The sequence below is a fragment of the Alligator sinensis genome, unplaced genomic scaffold (assembly GCF_000455745.1).
Source record: "Alligator sinensis unplaced genomic scaffold, ASM45574v1 scaffold1155_1, whole genome shotgun sequence".
Classification (NCBI taxonomy): domain Eukaryota; kingdom Metazoa; phylum Chordata; order Crocodylia; family Alligatoridae; genus Alligator; species Alligator sinensis.
Genome location: NW_005842861.1, coordinates 79,540 through 100,210, shown reverse-complemented (window position 1 = coordinate 100,210; position 20,671 = coordinate 79,540). Strand labels below are relative to the sequence as shown.

The 20,671-nt window shown below is 43.1% G+C and overlaps 1 protein-coding gene across 1 annotated transcript in view; it reads left to right on the top strand.

The window, feature by feature from the left end:
* The first annotated feature begins 412 nt into the window (after positions 1–412).
* LOC102371939 (solute carrier organic anion transporter family member 1B3) overlaps positions 413–20,671 on the top strand; it is a 30,368-nt gene continuing 10,109 nt past the window's right edge. The window contains exons 1-8 of the mRNA XM_014525674.2: positions 413–496; positions 8,074–8,230; positions 11,310–11,451; positions 11,538–11,670; positions 15,119–15,240; positions 16,557–16,703; positions 17,594–17,692; positions 19,704–19,949. Of these exons, the coding sequence (XP_014381160.1) occupies positions 8,099–8,230; positions 11,310–11,451; positions 11,538–11,670; positions 15,119–15,240; positions 16,557–16,703; positions 17,594–17,692; positions 19,704–19,949 (1,021 nt within the window). The 5' untranslated portion in view covers positions 413–496; positions 8,074–8,098. The remainder of the gene's footprint in view (positions 497–8,073; positions 8,231–11,309; positions 11,452–11,537; positions 11,671–15,118; positions 15,241–16,556; positions 16,704–17,593; positions 17,693–19,703; positions 19,950–20,671) is intronic.

Here is a 20,671-nt window from a genome sequence, read left to right as displayed (position 1 = left end):
TCAAATACAAAGCCTAATTGTAATGACCTAAATGTCAGCGTTATTAATTATGGTATAGTTGACTGAAGCAGGTTAAAAAAATCCCAAAAAACAGGCATAACAATATTAAGGGCTACACAATCTAAAAGGAGTGATGACATTTGATTCTGGTGTCATGAGTAGTTGTATTGTAGACATATCTTGCGTGCATTAAAACCAACAGACTCTCATTTGTTTTGCCCAAAACTCATTCTACCAATTTAATTCTGAACATTTTTCTACCAAACTAATCCTGTACACACACACATAATTTGGGGCACTTAAGAGAGGGCAGCCCTGAGAATATAAAAGGATTAAAGCAGTGTACCTAACCTCTAATTTCTGTTTGCCTAGGAAACTGGCCATATTGGAAAGTTAATGATTCTGCTGATAAATATCCGAACACAGGAGAGATTGCTCAGTTTTTCAACAGTTTGTGAGATGGGATAGCTGCTTTTCTGCTGCATGCATAATCTAGGTAGGCACATTTTAAATGTGATTTTTGCTTTCTTTTTAAGATTTATGATAAATCTGTATATAAAATCCCCACTTCACTATAATGATAACTGTTATCATTTTTTATTTTTTGAATTTAAGAAACTTAGGATGGCATTAGGAATATCCTTTATGATAAATACTACCTGTGAAAGCTTAACAATAAACATTTTGGGTATACATATGTGCACATGGATATTGTCAAATAATATAGGCATGTGAAAACAGTGGTGACAATTAAAAAGCCATATATATGCAAAGTATAATACAAGATAGTTCAGTATGCTGCAATATATACTGCATAAGCAATACAAGCACTAGTACAGTAATAATATAAGTACAATGGTAATACAAGTATGAAATATACAGCACTATAGCCCTACATAGTACTTTGAAGTCATGAAAATGTATGAATTATTTTTCATATTATACGAGCTGAAAAATTAAAAGATATTCTTTATTTTTAATATATTCAAAAATCAAATAAAAATGTTGCTGTAGACCTCCACTGGTATAAATCAACATAGGTCCAATGAATTCTGAATGGGATATGACTATGATGCATTATATTTAATATGATGATGTCCTGCCTTTCAAAGATGACTAATCCAGAAAACATGAGTCAAAACCTTAAAAGTGGTTAACGTTAAAAGTGTGAAAGTATAAGTATTGATATAGAGGTAGCAGTATTTCTTCTTCCTGCTAATTTGTAACAAGTTGTACTACCTCAATCTTTGTAAAACAATAAATGTTATCCAATCTAAATTAGTAGTCATGCATTTCTTATCTGTTGTAATTAGTTAGTAACAAGTGAGTGGGAAACCAAACTGAATTCATGAATGTTCTTGCACTACTCATTAGGAGATGGATTCCAGCCCAAGAAGCTGGAAGTACAGAGCTTATGCAAATCTTATGATACCTTATCAGTCCTCAAAAGTGATTTTAAGTGATGTGGACATCTGTAACTGGCACTTTGTTCAGGGGTTCCTGTCATCCTTTGGTTTTGGCTAGCCTTGCGCTGAGTGTTTAATGTGGTGTAGAAGCTCTTAGATCTCACAAATGGATGGTCTGTATTATGTGCAGGCAACCTATGGCCCATGGATCCATTAGTTCCATCTCAGAGCCAGGGGGCTTTAGCAATGCGGGGCTTCACTCACTCTGTACTGCAGCTGGATTGGGGCGGGGAGGGGTAAGCCGGGCTCAGGCAGCTAGAGATTGCTTGTACAATACCATGACCAAGAAGCAGGGAGTTTCACCCATGCTGTACTGTGGCTAGGCAGTGAGAAGACGCAGTAGTGCTGGTCCAGTCCTAGTGGCAGTGACCTGGCTCAAACCTGAGCTGGGTCATTTCAGCTTGCTGCCAGAATAACATTGCTGTCTTCTGCTCTATGTTATTCACTAATCATTGTCACCCTGAATCTTGCACTGCACTCTGAAAGCTTATCCTCCCTAGACTCAAATACTGAACACAATAATGAGCTTACACTTTTTCATTTCTTAAACCAGGGGTGGCCAACCTCTGTGGCACAGGCACCCTATGTGTGTGGGAGGGGACAGGCAGCACAGCAGCAGATGGGACAGAAATCTGAAAGTAGAAAGCAGGGCAGCACATCAGGAAGGGGACACAGGACAGGGAGCAGAAAGCAGAGCAGCAGATCAAGCAGGGGAAGAGAATCAGAGTGGCAGGACTAACTTGTGGCACACCTGCCAAAAAGGTATGCCCTACTGTCTCAAATGATACATGCAGTTATTCAATAGGGGTGTTAGAAGCTTCTGTCCCTGATCCAATTCGGCAGAGATTTAGCCTGATTTGGCAGCTGAATCTCTGAACCCAAATCAAATCAGAGGACCCTTTAATCTCTCTGAATCAAATCGGAACCCTCTGAATCAATACGGAGATTCAGAAAGATTCAGCGATTCGGACATAGACACAGCTTTAAATGTTTTTTCTACATACCTGTAGGTAGCAGGTGGTTCGTGAATGCTGTGATGCTGGGGTGCATGGAGTGTCCCACAAAAGCATGGGGGGCTCCCCACCATGCTCAGTAGCAGACCCAGAAGTGGACCAGAAGTAGTTCCAGTCCGCTTCCGGGTTCGCTGCCAAGCACATGGGAGACCCCCCCTGCACTCCCCGGCTTGGTGATCAGCAACAGGGGGACCCCAGGTACCCCCCCCCCAGGCCCAGGAGGCACCAGTCATGAAGCTTGAGGGGCGTGGGAGGGCTCCCCTGCGTGCTCTTCAGTGGACCCAGAAGTGGACCAGAAGTGCTTCTGGTCCACTTCTGAGTCAGCTGAGGAGCATGCTGGGGAGCCCCCACACTTCTGTGGGATGCTCCATCCACCCCAGCATTGCAGTGTTCACGAGCTGCACCTGGTACCTCGAGGTATGTAGAAAAACATTTAAAGCTGTGTCTATGGCCAAATCACTGGTTCTCCGAATCAGCACCAAATCTTCAGATTCGGATTCAGCCGAATCGAATTGGGGACAGTGATCTGAATCAACAAATTGAATCACTGTCCCCGATTCGGGCCAAATCCAAATTGAATAGGGCCCATTTTGGACACCCCTATTAATCAAGTCACAACATAGATATGATGGGAAAGAAGACTATAGACAGAGATCTATAAAAGCCAATTAGAATACCACTGGAATCATGCTGGCATCCTTTTCCCAGTCATATCTGCTGCCAGTTATGAATTGTTGTTTTAGTAAGCTTGTCATTCATTCACCTGGCTATATGTTTATGCCAAACTTAACTATGTTTGTTCTCCTCCTCTTCTGTTACTGTTACTAGAAATGCAACAACTATGGGCCACTAAAAAACAGTATTTGTGAAGATCCAACAAATTAAAACATTATTGCGCAAATCCATTGAAGATACTTCTATGCTTTGCCTTTAAGTACACCTAACACTATGAATGTTATTGAAGGTGGGGAGGAGAGAACCATAAATGTACTGAAGCATGGGTATGGATAACAGAAATATATTACACTGATCTGGACTCTGAGCTGCTATAATTCAATTAATTGGCAACAGTGAAACAACATTCATTCTTTGATGATCTGGCCCATTATATTGAAATAGATGGCATGCATTCACTTCTGATTTGAATTTTGGGTTGAATTTCTATGAGAAGCGGCTTGATGCCTACCTGGCTGGGGTCATTTGAGCCCGGTTTTCTTCCTCCCCAGGCAGGGGGTTGGACTTGAAGATCTACAAGGTCCCTTCCAACCCTACTTCTATGGTTCTAGTAAGAAGGGTAATCTAGGACAAAACGGTTCTAAATAATGACCGATGATAAAATACTTTATGGGCGTGTGTCTTTCTACATCTGACATGCTATAACTACTAATGAAACCTGTTTATTCCATTTATGTATGTCTCTACTCTCTTGAATGGAAAAGGCCTGTGCATATATATACGAAGGCCAAAATTTATCAAACTGATTGGTGGCTTTGGGCACAGGTGGAACACATGTACTCTCTGAAAATAAAGCCCCTGCATAGGATCTCAGTTTAAGCCTTGAGAATTATGAATCACCTTGGAAAATCTTATCCTGATGTTTTTGCAGAAGAAAAAAACCTGACAATATTGGATAAAGAGTAGGCCTATTTAACTCTAAATAAGAAACAAGTTTAAAGGGAAGGGGCTAAGGTTAATAGATGTGCTGCAAATAGCAAACTGGATGCCAGAGCCAGCCTCAGGGAAAATGATGTCCTGGGTGAACTTTTATTTTGGTGCCCCTCCCCCCAACCTGCCCAAGTCAGTGGAACTGCTACAGGCAGGGGTATAAGGCACAGTCCAGTGCAGAGGCAGAGCCACCCATACTGCCCAGCCTACCCCATTGCCTCCAGCTGCTGCTCAGGAGGAGTCTGGCCAGGCAGTGCCCTGTGCCCGTGCCTGCCTGCCTGCCTGCCTGCCTCTGCATGCAGCAGTGTCACTGGCTTGTGGGGCTGGGTGTATGTGTGTGCACGCGTGTCTGTGGTGCCCCCTGACCACAGAGCCCTTGGCACTTGGCCATACTGCCCACCCCTGAGGCTGACTTCTCTGGATGTTATATTTTAGGAAGACAAATGTTTTAATTTAGATTAATCCCTGCAAAAATTTGCATTTCATTTTTTTTCATAGCTTGTTGTGTCTATGGCATGCACCCACGCCACTTCAGTCCAAAATTTAGCTTAATAATTTTCATCCTAATACCTTTGCAGAGTCTCCCATGTCTATACCCATTTTATTTAAACTTTTTCTCCTTGTTGCCCTACATCCAGACACTTAGAAAGTCTTGTTACATCACTGTGCCTCAACTAAGCAACAGCTCATTTCAAGATAAAATGCTTTGCCCTCAAAACAGATGAGAGAGAACAGAGGAAAGAAAAGGAGAGGAATCCCAATCCATAACCTACTGGCCCCTGCAAAAAGACCTGCAATTTCTGTGGATACATCTGTGGCTCAAGGATGGGACTTTTAAGTCACTTCAAGATCCATCAATGAGCTGTGATAGAGACCATCCATAAATTGAGGGATTGCCAACAATGACTCCATCATCTTGTAAAAAACCCACTTACATAGTCCTTAGCATTAATTGCTATCATTCATGCATCTCACAGTTTTTAGCATACTTACAATTCACAGATGAACAATTGGAGCCTGGGTTTCCATAAGCATTTAACTGCTTAAGTCCCTGAGCCAGAGAAACAAAGGGTACATCTACACGTGCACTTTAATGCACATTAGCCTATTTTAATGTGCACTAAAGCGTCACTAATAAAAACCATGCTCTTTAGTTAATGAGCATTAAGACAGGCTAGCGCACATTTTATTAGTACCTTGCAATGGAGGGCACCTACACATGAGTGTTGAGGCTGCTCCAACACTCTGCAATTCCAGTGTATCAGAGCAGACTTGATTAATTGAGTCTGCTGGAGCATGGCAAATGCTGCACTCCAGCAGCCTCCTGTGTCTTGTGTATCAGCGTCCCCATGCTTAAAAATGGCAGTGGGGGCACTTGAACTAAAGCTCATCAAATGCCATTTTTAAGTGTGGGAATGCTGATGCAGGAGATGCTGCAGTGCTTCAATTAGAGTGGCTCTCATAGCTGTTACCTCCCACATTAATGCACATGTAGATGTTCCTTAAAGGGTGAATGTGTAATGTACCAGAAGGCAAAAGGAATAGGGCTTTACTTCATATCATCTGCTCCTCAGTGGGTGCATCTACATGTTCATTAATGCACAGTAGTTACTGTGAATTTAGTTTAGTACTTGCTAATAAAGTATTAACTTTATGCACAGTAACACAATTTACTGTGCAGTAACACTGGCACATGGTTTTTTTGTGACATTTACTGTACAATAGTCAAATAACACCGTAGCATATTAGCATGGTTTTTGACCGGCACACTACTGCGTAGTGCTGTTAGGCTACTGTGCAGTAAGCATCTCGTGTAGATGCACCCAGTAACTGTGTTGTACTTGCTCTTGGCCTGTGCTGGCAAGGGGAGGCTAACCCTGACACCATACCACTTTTTCATTAAAGTCTAAGCTAATGCCAGTTGACTTCTACTTACCACAGGGTCTTGAGTCATAAACCACATGCGTCTTGAACCGGTGCTATATCAAACCCTTTTGAAAATGTTGCCCTCACTGCTCTGTGGTATGACCTGTGATAATGATATTTGCCAATGCGACTAGATTTTTTCCAGCTGGGAGAAAGTCCATCCACCTTTCTAAATGTTCCAGCTTTTATATGGGGAAACCTTTTTATCTAGACTTATTTTTGTCCTCGTACTCAAATTACAGATGTAGTGAGAAGGGATAAATGAGATGACTCTGGTGTTGAAGGATTTTTGTGCTCTTATTTTGGACTATGAGGTTTAATGCTTGGGTCATTTCTGAGCTTGTGTATCTTTTAATAGATTCACTATCTGACTGGGGCTCTGAAATGGCTTTTCTTCAGGTTTCTGACTGCAGTTAGGGTCCTTCTCTACTTTCTAACTGAAATGATATGTGCCAGCAAGTGTTTCCTTTCTGTAAATATTTTCTAATTTTATGGTTTATAAATATATGTACATTTTAAAATACTTGGAGGGAGAAAAATGTTTGCATACTAGCCAATTGCCTGTCATGACTGCTGGAGTGTTTAAGGGAGTGTTTACATGCCCCTCTCCCTCCCGCAGACCTGTCTGGGCCGGTCATGTAAGCAGTCCCTCCACCACCTCTGCCTCCTCCTCCAGACTCTGGCACGGCGGCTCCCACCCCTCTGCCCGTCGCCACCGCCTCCTGCAGAGCAGCAGGGCTTCCCTCCACCTCAGGAAGCAGCAGCAGCAGTGATAGCTCCTTCCCCCCAGCCCACCCACCTCTGCCTCCTCCCATGGAGCAGCGGGCCTTCCCTCTGCCTGAGACGGTGATGGTGGCAGCTCCCTTCCCTCTGCCCACCTGCCCACCTCCGCCTCCTCCCACAGAGCAGCGGGGCATCCCTCTGCCTGAGCTGGCACAGGGAAGTGCCAGTGGCTCCCTGCCCCCCGCCCAGCTGCTTCTGCCTCCTCCCGTGGAGCAGCGGGGCTTCCCTCTGCCCGAGGCAGTGGTAGCTCCCTCCCCACCCACCTCCACCTCCTCCTGTGGAGCAACAGGGCAACCCTCCGCCTGAGGCATTGGTGACCTCAACTCCCTTCCGCTCTGCCCACTTCCACCTCCTGTGGAGCATTGAGGCTTCCCTCTGCCTGAGGCGGTGGTGGTGGTGGCAGCTCCTCTCTCCCCACCACCTGCCCTCCACCTCCGCCTCTTGCCGCTGAGCAGTGGGGCTCCCGCCTCCCTGCCTGAGGTGGTGGGAGCCCCCACAGGCAATTGCCACCAGCCCTCTCAGTGGCACATGTGCAGTTGTCCAAAAGCATTACAGACAGACAGACAGACATAGACAGACACACACATACACAGACTTTATTATATTAGAATAGTTTATTTGTTACTTGCCAGTTCTAACACATACCACGTAGCAAAGAAAACAAGGAAAGTACAATATGAAATGTTTGGCCCATACTATGGATTAAACCTCATGCACATGACAAGTTTTTAATTAATAATAAACTATTCTGTTTGCAAAGTGGGAAGTGTGGCCCTCTCCTTCATGTCTGCAAAGTGCTCCATCCATGCTGGAACTAGTGTGTGAATCTGCTGGCATGAAAAGTCAAAAGATGAACAATATTTTACAAATGAGTAATTAAAAAATGGTCATGTCAAGTGAAGTGTCATATTTCAATCTCAAATGTATTTTTGTCTTTTTTTTTTGCAAATTAACTAAAATTTGAAATGAAAAGTTATTATAAGCCCAAAAATGAACTTTTTTTCCTGAAGTGACAAGACAGAGCATTTCAAATTTAGAGGAAAAAAAAAGAAAATGTATTTGAGGAGTTATTGAAAATGAACCTTTCCAGTGAAAAGATTTAGCTTTGACAATAAAAATAACCAAAAAAAAAATGTTCTGAGGAAAAATTCAACCAGCTCCTTTTGATTCCTCTTGTTTTAACATGCATTATAATTTTTCATGGTTCTTATTTGAAACAGGTAATCAAGTATAAAAACAGAAATCATGAAAGTGGAAATTGGATCAGATAATGTTGATGACTCAATCCAGGAAGCAGAACCTACCCAACCTCTGGATGATGGAGCAATCAGCCAACCACCAGTCAAAAAGAAAACTTCCTGTTGCACTGGTTTAAAGGTTATTATTTATTGATTGATTGATTAGGTTTATATGCCTCAATATCCAAAGAAGGCTCTGGGCAGCTTTTAGTGAATCCACAAGGTATGAAAAAAAAGATTCCTCAAATAATATTTCACAACCTTAAAATTCCATGCCACTCTGTCCACTTCCACTTCCCTGGGTCTCACCCAGAAAAGCAAAATGACTATTGCTGTTATTTGTTAAACATTTATAGTATGTGTTCTTCAAAATACAAAAGGAACATAGAGAGAGAGATTTTGGGGGTCTATAAAAATGCAGTTTATAACTGTAAAATAAACAAGTTAATTCAATTCTCTCAAATGTCTAAAATAGTTTACCTTAAGTATATTGGGTAGAGATTAACATTTATCTGAATCAATTTTTCTCTCTGTACACCTACTGTAATAGATTCTTAGATTCCAGTGAAATGCATGGGACCAAGTTCACAGTTGCATAGATCATGATTTCTATTAACTTATTTCAAAGTGTGAATGCTATAGCAATTAAAATTAAAATAAACAATAGACAGAACTCAAGTAATCTCAGTATGTACTTAAGCTATGGTATGGCAACACCTAATTTCTGATTGCGTACCCAAAGGGGGAAATTGAAAATGATGCAGTAAAGTATGAGTGAAAGACTGCAGATATGCCAAGCCACAGTTCAGATTCAAAAACAGGCCAGATGTACAACTATCAAAATACTGCAGAAAATGAAGAAAAATGTTTTCCTAGAATTGTTGGCATTAATATACCCAGTGAATATAAACCATCTATCTGTTCTCGTTATCTTTTCCCATTCATTTTCTAAACCAAACCAAACTTGAATAAAAATAGCAGACAACTCCTTTTACACATTTTCTCCTAGGATTTTCTTATTTCTCAAATGTTGCAGTCAGTTATATCAAAAAGGTTAAAACCCAGTTCCTTTTATTTGCTCACCTAATGATCAGTTATACAAAATATTTTAACTTTTACCCTGTGGACAACAAGTTTGTTTGTTTTGGGATTACATAGAAAACTGTTGTGTTGAAATATCTGGGTAATATTTAAGCACCCCTGTATTGCCACTTCTTCCAAAAAAAGCTTTGCTTGCAAGAATTGCAATGTGCAAGTATATGCTGCCGAAGCAGAGTATAAGTACATACAGACATTTGGGGAGGTTAGATCATGTTAAAAATGGCTACCCAATCTAACTTAGTTTGTCCAGGTACAGACCTTACACTTGAACTGCACAGAAGTTCAGGACAGTTAGATTGGTCTAAAAATGGCTGACCTGATCTAAGTTAACCCTACCTCTGAGGCAGTCTGACTTAGATCAGGTCCAGCGATGCTGCTGTAACTGAACTTCTGTACAGTTTCCCTGTGCAGTTGAGAAAGCCCAGCCACAAGCCCCAGGTCTGGAACTCAGGTTTCCCTACCTCCTTCTCAGCACCTGACTATTTTAGCCCCCTGGCCTCTCACCCCACTTACAAACAGACATACCCCACCAAAGACCAGCCAGCTGCCCCCCAGCTCACCAAACCCACCAACACAGGATGAGGAGTGTTGGCTCACTGGCTGGGGAGGGTTAGAGGACAGAAAATAGCCCCTGGTCCCAGGGAGTCAGGACCTCCCTATTCCCTAAAGCCCTCTGAAAATGCCACTAGCCCTTTGATCTTGCCAAACCCTCCCAGACCCCAGCAACCCTCCATGGATCCTGCTTGCCCCTTGATCCCTCCTTCAGACCCTACTTGGCACCCAATCCTTCCCACTACAGACCAGTCCAGGTCCTCTGCAGACCCCATTAACACTACTGAGCCCATGGTCCCCACTCCAGACCCTGCTTGCCCCCCTGAACCCCACCCTCTCGTACCCAATTGCCCCCTGATCTCCACTGCAGACCCTGTTTGCCTTCCTCGATCCCCCACAAGCCTCTCCCTTCCTAGCCTCCCCATCTCAACTTACCTTAGATCGAGTGAACATTTTCAATTTGATCTAACCTCCCCAAATATTGGTACGTACTCTATATGGGTGGTGGGGGGAGGGGGCAGGTGTGTATAGATAGATTGTGTGTGTGTGTGTGTGTGTGTGTGTGTGTGTGTGTGTATACACACATATATGTCTATGTGTATGCACCTACAATAAAGACCTCAATCCTGAAAAGAGCTCCTCTCAGGCTTTCAGAAATGGTTTTTACCTACTCCTGGCCCATTGGTGCAGAGAGATATATGGCCAGTCCTGAATTACAGTATTCAAATGCTATTTTTTAAGACTATAAAAAGTCAAATTCTAAAGTGCCCTTTACAAAGAGGGGCATGTATAGTAAATATAATTCAGATACTTTAAAGTATATCCAGACTGATAAGTGGCAGAAGGTTTGCCAGCACAGGAGTGCTATAAAACCTACGTTTCATTCTCATGTTTTGGTACCAAACATCTTATAAATTGAAGAGGAACAAAAAGACCTGATGAGTAAGAAGTAACCCTAATAAAACACAATTGTGATTCTATAGACTGTGGGCTAGTTTCAATAAGTCTCCTCTGACCAGAAGTTTTATTTGTATTCCAGCTGCACTTAGAAGACTTATGGTGTCTTCTCCCCACAGCTAGGCCTCAGCACTCGTTGTAGCCTAACAATTGATTATGGGATTTAAGTACGGTAGGTAGCCCCCAATAGTTTTGGTAGCTTTTTAAAAATTTTTTAAATTCTCTAGTGTAGGGGGCTACTATCATGGGAAGTCTTTGTTCAACAAAACAAAGCAAGCCAAGCTTTCTGAATAGTAAGCAAATAATAGCAGCCTTAAGCACAAACAAGGAAAGTGGCTCTATAATTCAAAGGCTGACCTTATATACCTCTCCAGCATTGGGACTCGAGTAGGGGAAAAGCACTTCTGAAAGCTAAGAGCTCTTTGCTGGATTCATGTCTTTACTGAATGTGCATATACAGATTTCTTTGTTGGTGTTCAATTAATAAATGTAAATAAATTAAGATTTAATTTATGCAAATTGCTGTACATGGATTCAGACTTACTTGATTTGTGTATTATTAATTTCTCCTCCTCTACCTCCCACTTTCTATCTTATTTTTTCCTCAGGTGTTTTTGGCTGCTTTGTCATTCACCTACTTGAGTAAAACCTTATCTGGAACCATTATGAAAAGTTCAATCACACAGATAGAAAGAAGATTTGACATTCCCTCCTCTATAGCTGGCTTAATTGATGGAAGTTTTGAGATGGGTAATTGGCATTCTGTAACATACAGTAAATTATTCAGAGCAAACACAGTGCAAAGCATCTAGTAGTGATTTTTTTTTCTTTTTTAGGTAATTTGTTGATGATTGCATTTGTAAGTTACTATGGAGCCAAAATTCACAGACCAAAAGCAATTGCTCTTGGATGTTTCATTATGTCTGCTGGAAGTATTTTAACAGCAATGCCTCATTTCTTCATGGGATAGTAAGTCTTAACTATGACTAATTAAACTACCATAAAGTTGTAACTCTATACTTCTTATTCCACTTTGTTGAACTAAAGCCATTGTCTTTTGACTGGGCTCTCTGAGACACCACATGCATTATTTTGAATGACTGCTGGTAGTTATAGCAAATGCTGGTAAAATGGAAAATTATGGGTCAGTCATTCAACATACCAAACACGATCTGTGCACATGGCCATAAGAAATGGAATCTAAGAAATTTCAGTGCCCTGAAGGAGGAGGTAATTATCAAATATGGCTACTTGTCAGCCCACCTCTATCCAGGCAGAGTCACCAGTCACATAAAGAATCCCTTATCTCTTTGATAAGGATGTAAACAATGGTATTAAAAACAGAAAGAACGACCAAGAAAACAGATGTCCATGCCTCTTGTCACATAACAAATTTGTGGACACAACATAAGTGGTATGATTTGGGCTGCTATTTTGCGGCCAACATCCATTCTCTTTAAGGTGGGAGACCATAGGCAGCCCAGAGCTGCCCACACTCTGCCTGCTGGGGGCGGGGCTGAATTCTTAGGGCTTCAAGGCCTGATCTTGTATGTCTCAGGAATTCCCAGGCACTCCCAAGGCATGCAGGATCAGGCTTCGATAGCCCCAGGACCACCTGCTGGGATTCCTCTGTTTGGGACTCCCCAGATGTGCATTGACATTCCACTACAGTCCCATGGCTGATTGACTGAATGGCACTAGGGCCAATTTTCCCCATGTTCAGATACATGCCCTGGAAATTCTCTGGGGTGTGTTTCTGCAAGCAGGGAACATATTGCCCATTGTCCTGCAGGATCAATGAGTGAGACTATGAGTAATTTGTGTTTCATCCAATGAAGCCAATCAGCTGTGCTGAGACACTTCCTGGCACAGTTGATCTGCTTCATTTGGTGCCATCTATTTATACTCTAAGGGTACATCCACACATGCAGGCATGTGTTCTTGCAGCAACTCAAATAGAAATGGTGCAAATTTGAGCCGGGGCTTTTTTCCTCAGCCACACATGTCCAGACATGCACAATGGTGTGGGGCAAATTGTGCCACTTGGGGAAAAATAACCTTGCCTGGCTCCTCCTGGACTGCAGCCAGGGGGAACTAGAGCCCAGGGCCAGCACCTGTGCTGTCCCCAGTAGTATAAAAAGCTGCCCTGTCCTGGCCCAATCAGTACAAAAAGCTGCCATAACAAATATCTCAGGGCTACTCACTCTCAGGAGCTTCTAGGGCCCAGCTAATTGGTACCTGGGGACACTACCCTTTGTGCCAGCTGAAGCAGCCCTGAGAGTTCCTTGCACCCTCTACCCACTGCAGCAGTCTGGCCATGGGGGCTGCTGCCTGGCTGAGACCTGCTGCGCACCTGCTAGAACTGGATGGGGACTGCAGAACCAGTAGAGGCATCTGCCCCTCTGGGCCAACTGCTAGTGGACTATGGCTGCAGGGTTGGCTTTGTTCAGCACTACTGCCAAGTGTGCGCCTGCCTGGCCATCAGGGCAGCTATTACCTGGAATATGTTCTGGGTGTGGTGGCCTGCTTTGAACTCTCAAAGCTTGTCCTCCTGACCCCAGTTGGCCAGGAGGTCAGCCACCTCCAGCTGGGTTCAAGGAGCCATCTCTGAGCAGGCAGAGTCCTGCCACTGACCTCCCTAGCAGGAACAGGAATGCTGGTGTTCCCTATTGGAAAACTGAAGAATCCCTGATAAAAAAAAATCCCAAAGGCACTCTGCAAAATACCCCAAAATCCATGTTCCTTTACATTTAAAACAAAAAGACCACTATATATATAGAGAGAGAGAGTGAGAGAGAGAGAGACAGCAATCATTTGGGCAATGTTTTACTGGTATATTTACAGTGTTAAAGAAATTTGGAAGCCTACCAGTGTCTCTATCATCATAATAAAATGAATTCTAAATACCTATATGTTTTGCTGCCCCCCCCCCAGGGGCAACAGCCCCCCACAAGAGGTTACAGCTCCCCCACGGGGGCTACCACCCCCCTACAGGGGCCACAGCTCCTCCCAACCAGAGCCAAATGGCCCCCGCAGGGGCTACTCCCCCCTGCAGGGCCCATGTGTCCCACCTCCACTTGCTCCCCCAGCCCCGGGGGCACACTCTTGGAGGCATACTCTTCCCATTCAGTCCCACTTAGCATGTGCCGAAGTCCATAATTTAGGCTGCCATTCTGATTTAGTATTGGCTCTGGGCATGAGCTCAGGGCATTTCTCATGCTTTTTGTCTTGGGCACACTTCTTATTACTTCCAAACCAGCTGCACTGCTGAAGTCCTGGCCTTTGCCATGCACTAAACTAGAATGATTGGGCATTGCTCTTGGGCTTGCCATGGTGGAATTGTAGACATGCCCATTGTGTCTGAATTGTGTGTGTCATATTTGGTTTTACTCTCATTCACTCTCTGGTTTTCTCGCTTGCTTGATTGCTTTCAAACTTCTAAGCTAACCCTCTTTTTACTATTGAAAATTTTCCTCAAAGTATTAATTTATGTGATGCAAGGATGATTATATACCACAAATGGACATGTCTACACCTGCACTTTAATATGCATTAGCCTATCTTAAGGCACTTTGAAGTGGCACAAAAAAAATGTGCTTTTGCTAATGCACATTAAAATAGGCTATAATGCGCCTTTTTCTACTACCTTAGCCCACGTGTAGATGAAACAAGGGATAAATGCTTTTGCACTGCTCTAATGGTGTCAGTGTTTGTACACCTCAGCAGCATATTGCACATTAATTCCAGCCGCTGTAGGAAATTCAGCTGAGTAATGCGCCTTAAATGACTTGGGGCACAGCAAATTAAAACTCCTCCGAGGAGCTCTGCAGCTATGCAGAAAGCCCTGTAGGCAGCCTGGCAGCAACCTGGGAAGTCAGGCTCCACCCAAAAAAAGTGGCAAGCCTGATTCCTGTCCCCCTCCCCGCCCCTGGAGCCTGCCTGCCTGAACTGCACGGGGGGCCCGGTGCTTCCCTCTGTGGCTATTGTGCCCCCCAGGACCATCTGAGCTGCCATGGAGGGAAGCACCAGTCCCTCCCGTAGTCCATGGGCCACTTTGGCCACCGGCAGCTCACCCTCCCCTTGGCTGTCAGAGAGGCAGGTAAGTGTGTGGTGTGTGCATGACACGGGGGTTTACTTCGCCCTGAATTGAAGCGGTGGGTTTAAAAACCCACTGCTTCAATTTAGGGCCCCCATTTCATCTACACATGCCCTCAGAATGGAGGTACTAAATTTAACATGCATTAGCAAAAGTGCATCAATGAGCATGTAGACGTGCCCAATACCTATTTATTATATCAAATAGACCAGTATGATAACTAGTCACATAATTTTTCATGTGCTCTGCTAAAGTATATTCCCACATCCCTCTGACTGGTGCAGAAGCATCACTACTAAACATAACATTGAATGTTCTCAGTTACAAGTATGAGACAACACTGAATGCAATGTCATCAGTCAATTCAACTTCAAGCATCAATCCCTGCTCAGTGGATCAGAAAGATATTGGAGTCAGTGAAACCTTGATAGAACCTGATCCAGGTAAGAAATTGTAACTGCAAGGAGTTGTACATGTAATAATTACTTCTTTCTTATAGATTGGATTTTAGAAACAGTGAAATTTACTTCATTTTAGAACTAAGGAAAATTCCAAGCACTGCTAAAAAAAGCCCCTACTTAGGCCTTTTTATTTTGAGGACTCCAGGGATGCATAAATCCTATGAATTGCTCCTAGAATAGGAACACCTACTGGTCCAAAATTATTTGAACTACTGGAGCTCAGTTGCCTGTCCTTTCTTCCCCCACTTCCACAATATCTGTAGTTCACACTGCATTCAATGAATTACTCAGATCACCTGCAGTGAGAATTATTTCTCAAGGCAATTTTGGAGCCCAGTAGTTAAAAAGGAAATTCTGAAAGACAAAAACACTGAAGCTGTGATTAAAGTGAAATGAAAATCAACTAGGATATATTTAATCTTCCAGCATCTCACTATCAGTCTAGATCGGGGGTAGGCAATGTTTTTTGGCCGGCGTGCCAAAAAACACCACAATGGCTACGTCAGAAGGTGCCGGAGTGCCGGCATGGCAGAAAAACAAAATGTGGGCAAGGGGTATATGGCAGGATGCCCTGCTTGTGCCCCTTGCCCCCCACCCAAAGCCCCTGCCCTGCAGCCCGGGCTCTGTGACTGCCAGCAGCTACCCTGCCTCTGGGGTTGCCAACCCCTGGTCTAGAATGTATCTATCACACAATGTGCTGTATATTGTTACATGGAAACCGAGATGCTCACATAAGCTCCACCAGCTATCTGTTACCTTTGGTTGGGAGACATGTAGTTGAAGGTGTAAAATAAATATTAGAGCAGTGGTCCTCAATCTTTTGAAACTCCAGGCACACTGCTCATTAGACTCAAGGCACCCCTCAGACAATATCACCTCCTAGATTTCACTCTTTTATTGACTAGAAAAATAACAGAATGGTTTTAGCATTATTCCTGTCTAAAATCTTTGGGTTTCTCTTGTGAATCGCATGTAGGTGTTTGCATACCTAAGAGTTGCATGACATGGCCATGGCATCCTGGTCAAGAATCATGGTTAGAGAGTATGCCTATGACAATATCAATCTGTTATTTTTTCTCTAGATATGTTTCCTTAATGATCCATATAAGGATGCCAAAGATTTGGTTCCATATAGGAGTATTCTTAAAGGAAGAAGATTACCATAGGGTTTATGAGTTCAGTAATGAATATATAGTCCTCATCTTATGTAGCTGAGCCATGTAAGAGCATGTTTGTTAAAATAAGTTATAACAAGGATTGTGGTTTGCTGTCTATTATAGAGATCTCATTATTCACAGGTTGTAAAAAAGAAGCATCATCATACATGTGGATTTATGTCTTACTGGGAAACATGTTACGTGGAATTGGGGAAACACCAATAACACCATTGGGAATTTCTTACCTTGACGATTTTGCTAAAGAAGACGATGCTCCTTTATATATTGGTAATCTTAAAATAGATTTAAAAGTTTGAGATAGATTTAAAAGGTTGGATTAGAAAGAAACAGTGACATGATCAAATTTGTTCTACCTTAGAGCTTAGATCCTTTCCTGCTGCAGTCTTTGAAGAATACAATATTATAATAAAACTGCAACCATTTTAGGCTGTGATTACCAGGGAATCAAATGGATTTATGAACCCAAATCCAGTGACTGACTATACACATCTTATGGATTCTTTAAAAAAATGTAGCCTAAATTCCTAGCCAGTTGCTGTTCACCAGAAAAAAATCTCCTGGTTGTATTAATTTCCACGTACCTTTTTTTCTTTTCTTTTTAAATCACCAGAATTTTGGTGCATTCTACCTGCTTAAAGAGTACAGCTTTAGATTTATGTGAGTAGTTTAATTTTATCTGGAATTCTGGAATGGGAACTAAAGAAATATAAATGAATCAACAAAATAGTAAATAAAGCAACCGTAGTACTGGCTAAGGGTATAAGCAAATAAGCACGTTACTGTGAGATAAGTGTGAACTTACATTGCTAAAAATGCAAAGCAGTTTCTCCCCACTTTTGTGGCTAACAAGCTACTTAGCATTCACCTTGTGGTAAGAGTGCATGCAAGGGCAGTTACCCTGAAGTAGTAGACACACTGTATGTTTGCACTTTAGTTTACCTTGCAGTAACTCATTTGTCTGCCTAAACCCTCAAGGCTCCTTTTAAACCAAAGTAGAAGGGAAAAAAAACAAACAGTTGCATGACATAGCAAGAAGTTTGTCTTTGTATTTTCTTGAATAGCACAGTTCTAAAATGAACATAGGAAGAACAAATGGAAGACATGTAGGGCTGTAAACCTGTGACATGTACCAGTCAACTGCTTCATTATCTTTTCAGCACTTTTGCACACAATAGCAATGATTGGTCCAATGCTTGGTTTCCTGTTGGGATCACTGTGTGCCAGACTGTATGTGGATATTGGATTTGTGGATCTAGGTAAGGAAAAGTGATGAGCAACTTAAAAAAAACCAAACGTGTTATACAGTGATTTATTTGGCCAGCAGTTTTATTTATGCATGTTATTAAATATATCTGGTAAGTTTGTTTCAAAATAAGGTGAGAATAAAGAACTGAAAAATACCGTTACAAAAGTTGTAGACTTGGGAAATATTTTAGGCCTTGCTTTAGAAAAGCATTTAACAAAAAGTTTTACTCCATCCCTAGCTTAGTCTGTCCCCAGAGTACCCCTTACCCCACAGCCTCTGGAGTCTAAAATGCAAAAACCTTCCATGCAAGCCTTTCTGTGTCTCTCTCTTTCTAATTGGAGACTGTTTTTTTTTTAACAATTCCAAAGTTCATAGTTTAGATTTCCTAACTTCCTTTGAATTGCTAATCAGGTGTCCTCTGAAGTAAATTTAAAAGTTCAAAGGACTGGATATCCTTATTATGAGTTGAGGACCTACAATAGCATGTATTTGAAACCATTTCCACTTTCCAGACTACTATATTCGGGCTTGAATTCTATGGTCATTATATAATAAATAATACAATGCACTGCTGATCCAAAAATGAGATGAATATAGTATGTTCATAATTGAATAACCTTAGTCACTGAACAATATTCACTGAAGATAATGGATAGGAATCCTCACTTGCTAGAAGTTTACCCACATGATCAGGGCTAGGGACAGATATTACACATAAACCAGTTTAAGCGATGAGAAACTGGTTTAAACCTGTAACTGAGCAGACATTCAGTGTATAAAAACCAGTTTCAAAATGGCCAAAACCAGTTCAAGATAAACCTGATTGAATGTTGTATCAGACTTAACTGATTTGGCTCAAACCACAAAGGCTGTCCCAGACCCCCTTCCTGATTTAACTTAAACCTGTCCCCCAGCATCCTGGCATGCTCTCTGGGCTGGGCTCTCTGCTTTAGCCCAGCAGGGCTGGCCCCACCCCTCTGCCTCCCAGCCAGAGCATGGACAGGCAGGGGTAGGGGTCTGGCCAGAGTGGGGTTTAATTTCCCCCCCCGTCCTGTCCCATTGGCAGGGACCTGAGCCTGGTCTCCCCCATCACTGCCGCAGAGGGGGGCTGCCATGGCCCCTGAGGCAGGTGGGGCAGGGAGGGGGGTTATTCCCCTGGTACTCCAGGGGGGACTGCAGCTGGGTCTGCCTGCCCTGAATGCTGCCACTGCTGCTTGGGGCAAACGGCAGAATAAGCCCCCTCCACCAGATGCCAGAGGGAGGAGGAATAACCCCTGTCCCTGCCCCCACCTAAGGGGCCCTGCTGGTTGGCATCTGGCCATGCCCTTGCCCTACCGCTGTAGCAGTGAAGGGGCAGGGTCCTTGATGAGGGCAGCAGCCCCTGTCATGGTGTTAGGGAGCACAAGTCTCTTCCCGAGTGGGGGGGGGGGAAGGGGGGCAAAGCAGGGCTGGCAGAGCTGTGGTGGACTGAGTGCAGCAGTGCTGGAACCCAGAGTGGGCCAGAGCCCTCCAAACTGCTGCCACTGCCACTGCAGTCTGGGCTGGAAATGCCTCTCCCCCTCCCCTCCCAGCTTAGCTTCCCTGCAGCTGAAGGCATGCTTTAGCACCCCCTGGCACCTAGCCTGAGCAACTGCATTTTCTCAGTCCAGAGGGGGTGCCTGTGCTGTTACAAACCAGTTCAACCTAGGCAGGTTAGAGTAACCTACAAAGATTTAATCAATTCAGGCTCTGACTTTTTGAACGTCTGTCCCTAGCCCAGATGTCTTGTTGCAATGTTCTATAGCAAAAAGATTCATAGAAATCAGGAAGGTCTAAAAGACCCAAATATTTATGGATCTTGTCTGTTCACCACCTTTTTCAAGTTCGAAGACACATGAACCTTGAATGATGCAAAATGTGTTTAGCATTTGCAATACCAAGGCAAATCTCAATATTAACCAACACATGATGTAGATATTACTGCAATTAAGGGGTAAAATGTTTTCATTACTACAATTTGCTTTTGTCCCACTTTATTCTAGGCAGCATCAACATAACCCCAAGAGATTCCCGTTGGGTGGGTGCATGGTGGCTTGGTTTTATGATAGCTGGAGTAACTGCCCTCATATCTGCCATACCATTCTGTTTCCTGCCAAAGAGTCTGAAAAAGCCAGAGGAGGAAAGTAATGATAAAAGTTCATCTGATCTCTCCAACATTAAGGAAGACAACAGTGGGAAGCACAGCCCTATAAAACAAAAGCCAGTGAAGTCCTCAGCATCTTTGAAAGGTAAGTCCTTCCACATCTTTTGTCAGGTTGAATAACTCCCAATACAATGTATGGCAGCAATGTACGTTTATTGTGGGAAGTCTGCGCCCTTTAATTTTTCTGCAGCCTGTTGTACACATACCAACAAGGGAGTGCAGGGCTTCCTTATGCTCTCTGACTGATGATTTACATGGTCAGAATTAGCACTTAAAGGTTTGCACTGGGAACAAATTGCAGCTGGGGAAAAATAATTACCCAAATTAACGAAATTTGTTATATTTATTTAAATGTGCTTATAGGGAAAACCTTAAAAAATATCAGAAGATTATTTTCCTCACAAGCAAGCTTATAGTATCTTCTGCTCATCACACAGCAATACTCAGGGCAGAAATATCGGAAGGTGAAGGCAAGGAAATGTATATCATTACATAGTCATTGTACTTTGACTCTGGTTTAGTTTGTATGATGGCCATCATTGTTTGATGGCCATGCATTGGTGACGCGTAGGGGGTGCACGCAGGTGCACATGCACCCCCTGAGATTGGCCGTGCACCCCCTGGAAGCCCCAGCTGTGAAACTGGAAGTACACTTCCAGTTTCACTAGTTTCACCGCTGGTGGTTCCAGGCTCAACGATCAGTTGTTGGGGGACTCCCCCATCAGCAATCTGGTGCCCCTGTAGACTCAGGAGGCATCAGTCACCCATGCCTGCCATCAACTACAGGGTAACCTAGGAAGTTCACAT